The following is a 4,619-nucleotide window of genomic DNA, read 5'->3' as shown; positions in this document are numbered from 1 at the left end:
TCTCTCTCTCTCTCTCTCTCTCTCTCTCTCTCTCTCTCTCTCTCTCTCTCTCTCTCTCTCTCTCTCTCTCTCTCTCTCTCTCTCTCTCTCTCTCTCTCTCTCTCTCTACTCTCTCTCTCTCTCTCTCTCCTCTCTCTCTCTCTCTCTCTCTCTCTCTCTCTCTCTCTCTCTCTCTCTCTCTCTCTCTCTCTCTCTCTCTCTCTCTCTCCTCTCTCTCTCTCTCTCTCTCTCTCTCTCTCTCTCTCTCTCTCTCTCTCTCTCTCTCTCTCTCTCTCTCTCTCTCTCTCTCTCTCTCTCTCTCTCTCTCTCTCTCTCTCTCTCTCTCTCTCTCTCTCTCTCTCTCTCTCTCTCTCTCTCTCTCTCTCTCTCTCTCTCTCTCTCTCTCTCTCTCTCAAGATTTTATTCAACTTGATTTGGATACTCGGAATAAAGTGGTTCATTTCCAAGTTAGCCAGTTAGTCGCAATTTCCTAGCATCTTTGGTTTTTTTTTTCAGGCCATTATTATGGCGTCTAAAAGAACAAGGACGAACCCTATGTGGACTTGCATGAAAAAAATTGACCCAGAAGTGTTGTGTGTGTCCGCTGTAAAAATAGCTTCAAATACTGCGGTAGCACTTCATCCTTGACAAAACATATACGCACCAAACATCCAACAGAGTATGCCGAACTCCAAGAAGAGCAAGAATGGCAAGTGCTGGAACTGGCAGGAAAATCAAGCAAAAAAGAAACCATGAAACAACCCAGTTTGTTTGAAACAATCAATAAGAAGAAAACTTACAAAGCAGATTCTTCTAGGAATTGGACCAAATTGTCATGCAAATGATTGTCCAAAATCTACAACCGTTTTCAGTGGTGGATGACAAAGGGTTTAAACGTCTTGTCAGTGCATTGGATCCACGATATGAACTCCCTAGTCGGCGAGAATTAACAAGAACCCACCTTCCCAACATTTACGACCAGGAAGTTAAAAGAGTAAAGAAAGAGTTGGAGAATACAAATGCTGTCAGTGAGACAGACATATGGACGTCTAGAGCTACAAAAGGATTCATCACAGTAACAGCTCACTTCATTTCGCCGACATGGGAATTAAAGTCGGTGGTACTCGAGACAATTAGGATGCAGGAAGCACGCACTGCAGCTAATATTGCTGAGGAATTAACAACCACTTGTAACAACCGGAACATTTTGAACAAAGTCTGCTCTGTTGTTACAGACAATGCAGCCAATATAACTTCAGCTGTGAACAACATCATGAAGCTACGTCATCTACCATGTTTCGCACACACACTGAATTTGGTTGCAAGAGATTCTATTGAAAACACTGAGGAAGTTAAACATTTGCAAGAGAAAGTCAAACAGATCGTCACCTACTTTCATCACAGAGTAAAGGCATCAGATAAATTGAGTAAGCTTCAAGAACATCATGGTGTACCTGTCAAGAAACTTATCCAAGATGTTGAAACAAGGTGGAATTCGACCTACTACATGATGCAGCGCTTCGTACAAGAAAGCCAGCTAATTACCACTACTCTCTACTTGACGGGAAGAAATGACATGTGTCTGAATAACGAAGAACTGGAACTGATAACCAAGACTGTGGCTGTTCTCGAGCCATTTGAGCAGGCTACAAGAGAGATGTCAGCAGACAAATTCACCTCATTATCAAAAATAATTCCTATGGTTAAGGGATTACAAGACCATATGCACTCCAGCGAGGACAAGGAAGTTCATCAGCTGTACAGAACATTTCCTCTTGGCATGGAACCCCTTCAGCAAATGACAAGAAAATTTCACACTATGGAAGGAAGTTTTTTGTAGGAGCAGCAAGCTTATTGGATCCTAGATTAAAAAAAAGTGCATTTTGCAGATCTTACGAATGTGAAGATAATTGAGGAACGTTTAGTTAGCTGTATGCGATGTACAGAAACAACAGAAGTTCAAAAACAATCTACAATCATGTCAGTACAAGCAGAGTCCCCAGGTTCCTCACAAACTGTTACAACACAACCAAAGAAAATCTCACTCTGGGCTAAATTCGATGCCAAGGTTGAAAACACACCCGTCTACAGGGCCTTATATTAAAATGAGAAGATATATGGAAGAATCGCCAATTCCAAGAAAAGAAGATCCGCTAGAATGGTGGAAAAAACATGCCGCACTTTGCTCAAAACTCCATGAACAAGCAAAAATGTTCCTCTGCTCCCCAGCATCATCAGTGCCCTCAGAAAGGCTTTTTTTCTAAGGCTGGCGAACTAGTGTCCCAAAGAACATAAGAATATAAGAACATAAGAATGGAGGAAACTGCAGCGGGCCTATTGGCCCATACTGGGCAGTCCCGTTTACACCCAACCCCTATTGCTCATATAAGCATCCAACATGTGTTTGAAGCTATTCAGCGTATTCGAGTTAATAATGATATTTGGTAACTTGTTCCATTCATCCACTACTCTGTTTCCAAACCAGTGTTTACCTATTTCGCGCCTAAATCAAAATTTGTCTAATTTAAAACCATCGTTACGAGTTCGCTCCTGGTTGGATAGTTTGAGTACCTTTGTAATGTCCCCTTTGTTTAGCCCTGACTTCCATTTATACACCTCTATCAGGTCGCCCCTCGCTCTACGTCTCTCGAGGGAGTGCAAATTATGATGCTTTAACCTGTCTCTATACTCAAGGTTCCTAATGCCCGGGATTAGTCTTGTCATTCTCCTCTGAATTCTTTCCAAGGATTCTATATCTATTCTGTAATACGGTGACCAAAACTGAACTGCGTAATCCAGGTGTGGTCTCACAAGCCCAAGATACAGTTTTAGGATGACCTCGCTAGTCTTGTAACTAACACTCCTTTGTATGAACCCAAGTACTTTATTAGCCTTGTTACGAGCAAAAACATTGTTTACTTGGCTTAAAATTCCTACTTATCATTACTCATAAATCTCTTTCGCAGTCGGATTTCTCTATGGCATCGTTGTTCATCTGGTATCCGGTTTCCCTGATTACATCTCCTATACTGAGTACTTTACATTTGTCCATGTTGAATTTCATCTGCCATTTTTCAGACCATTCGAAAAAATTTTTTAGATCTTCCTGTAGTTTTGCCGAGACCTCATCAGATTTAATAACACGTCCTATTTTAGTGTCATCAGCAAATTTACTTATGTTGCTGTCTATGCCGATATCTATGTCGTTTATGTATATAATATATAATAATGGTCCAAGTACTGAGCCTTGGGGAACTCCACTAGTGACGTTGCTCCAATGGGATTTAGTGCAGTTAATGCTCGCTCGCTGTTTCCTGTCCTGTAACCACTCCCTAATCCATTTAAGGATATTACCTTTGATGCCATGTGCTTCTATCTTTCTAATTAGTCTTTCGTGGGGGACTCTGTCGAAGGCTTTGCTAAAGTCGAGATATACCACATCATAATCGTGCCCCTCGTCCACGGATTCGAAAACTGATGCCATTGAGAAATCCGACTGCGAGAGAGATTTAGGAGTAATGATAGTAGGAACCTTAAGCCAAGTAAGCATTGTGTTTTTGCTCGTAACAAGGCTAATAAAGTACTTGGGTTCATACAAAGGAGTGTTAGTTACAAGACTAGCGAGGTCATCCTAAAACTGTATCTTGCGCTTGTGAGACCACACCTGGATTACGCAGTTCAGTTCTGGTCACCGTATTACAGAATAGATATAGAATCCTTGGAAAGAATTCAGAGGAGAATGACAAGACTAATCCCGGGCATTAGGAACCTTGAGTATAGAGACAGGTTAAAGCATCTTAATTTGCACTCCCTCGAGAGACGTAGAGCGAGGGGCGACCTGATAGACGTTTATAAATGGAAGTCAGGGATAAACAAAGGGGACATTACAAAGGTACTCAAACTATCCAACCAGGAGCGAACTCATAACAGTGGTTTTAAATTAGACAAATTTAGATTTAGGTGCGAAATAAGTAAACACTGGTTTGGAAACAGGGTAATGGATGAATGGAACAAGTTACCAAATATCATCATTAACGCTGGATAGCTTCAAACATAGGTTCAATGCTTATATGAGCAATCGGGGTTGGGTGTAAACGGGACTGCCCAGTATGGGCCAACAGGCCCGCTGCAGTTTCCTCCATTCTTATATTCTTATGTTCCTATAAGCTTCTCAAGAAATACAGTTGCAGAAAGAATTGGTGAAAATTTAGAGAATTTTAACAGTCAACTCAAAGACAAAGTTAAGTCCTTTACTGCATTTTCAGTTGCAATTGGTGAAAGTACCGATGTAAGTGATGTAGCACAACTTGCAGTTTTTATACATAGTGTGGATGAAAATATGCAGGTAACAGAAGAATTTGTGAAACTGGTACCAATGAAAGAAACGACAACAGGTGATGACATCTTTGTGGGTTTGGTAGGGGCACTGGATAAATTAGGTGCTGACTGGGCACAAACTGTGAGTCTGGCTATAGATGGAGCACCGCAAATGGTGGGTAGAAAAGCTGGCGTGGCAACAAAATTAAAGGAAAAACTAATAGCTGTGAACCCGCACCATCAAATTCATAATGTGCATTGTATTATACATAAAGAAGTGTTGTGTAGTAAAATATTAAAGATGGATAATGTCATGGATGTTA

General features: G+C 41.1%; 1 protein-coding gene across 1 annotated transcript; it reads left to right on the top strand.

The window, feature by feature from the left end:
- The first annotated feature begins 660 nt into the window (after positions 1–660).
- On the top strand, positions 661–2,243 carry LOC121862610 (zinc finger BED domain-containing protein 4-like). Its single transcript, XM_042360927.1, has 3 exons — positions 661–688; positions 852–1,757; positions 2,071–2,243. Exons 1-3 carry the CDS (start codon positions 661–663, stop codon positions 2,241–2,243), a joined length of 1,107 nt encoding a protein of 368 aa, XP_042216861.1.
- Positions 2,244–4,619: the final 2,376 nt, after the last annotated feature.

The sequence above is a fragment of the Homarus americanus genome, unplaced genomic scaffold (genome assembly GCF_018991925.1).
Source record: "Homarus americanus isolate GMGI-L3 unplaced genomic scaffold, GMGI_Hamer_2.0 scaffold31037, whole genome shotgun sequence".
Classification (NCBI taxonomy): Eukaryota; Metazoa; Arthropoda; class Malacostraca; order Decapoda; family Nephropidae; genus Homarus; species Homarus americanus.
This window is presented reverse-complemented; position numbering and strand designations above follow the sequence as displayed.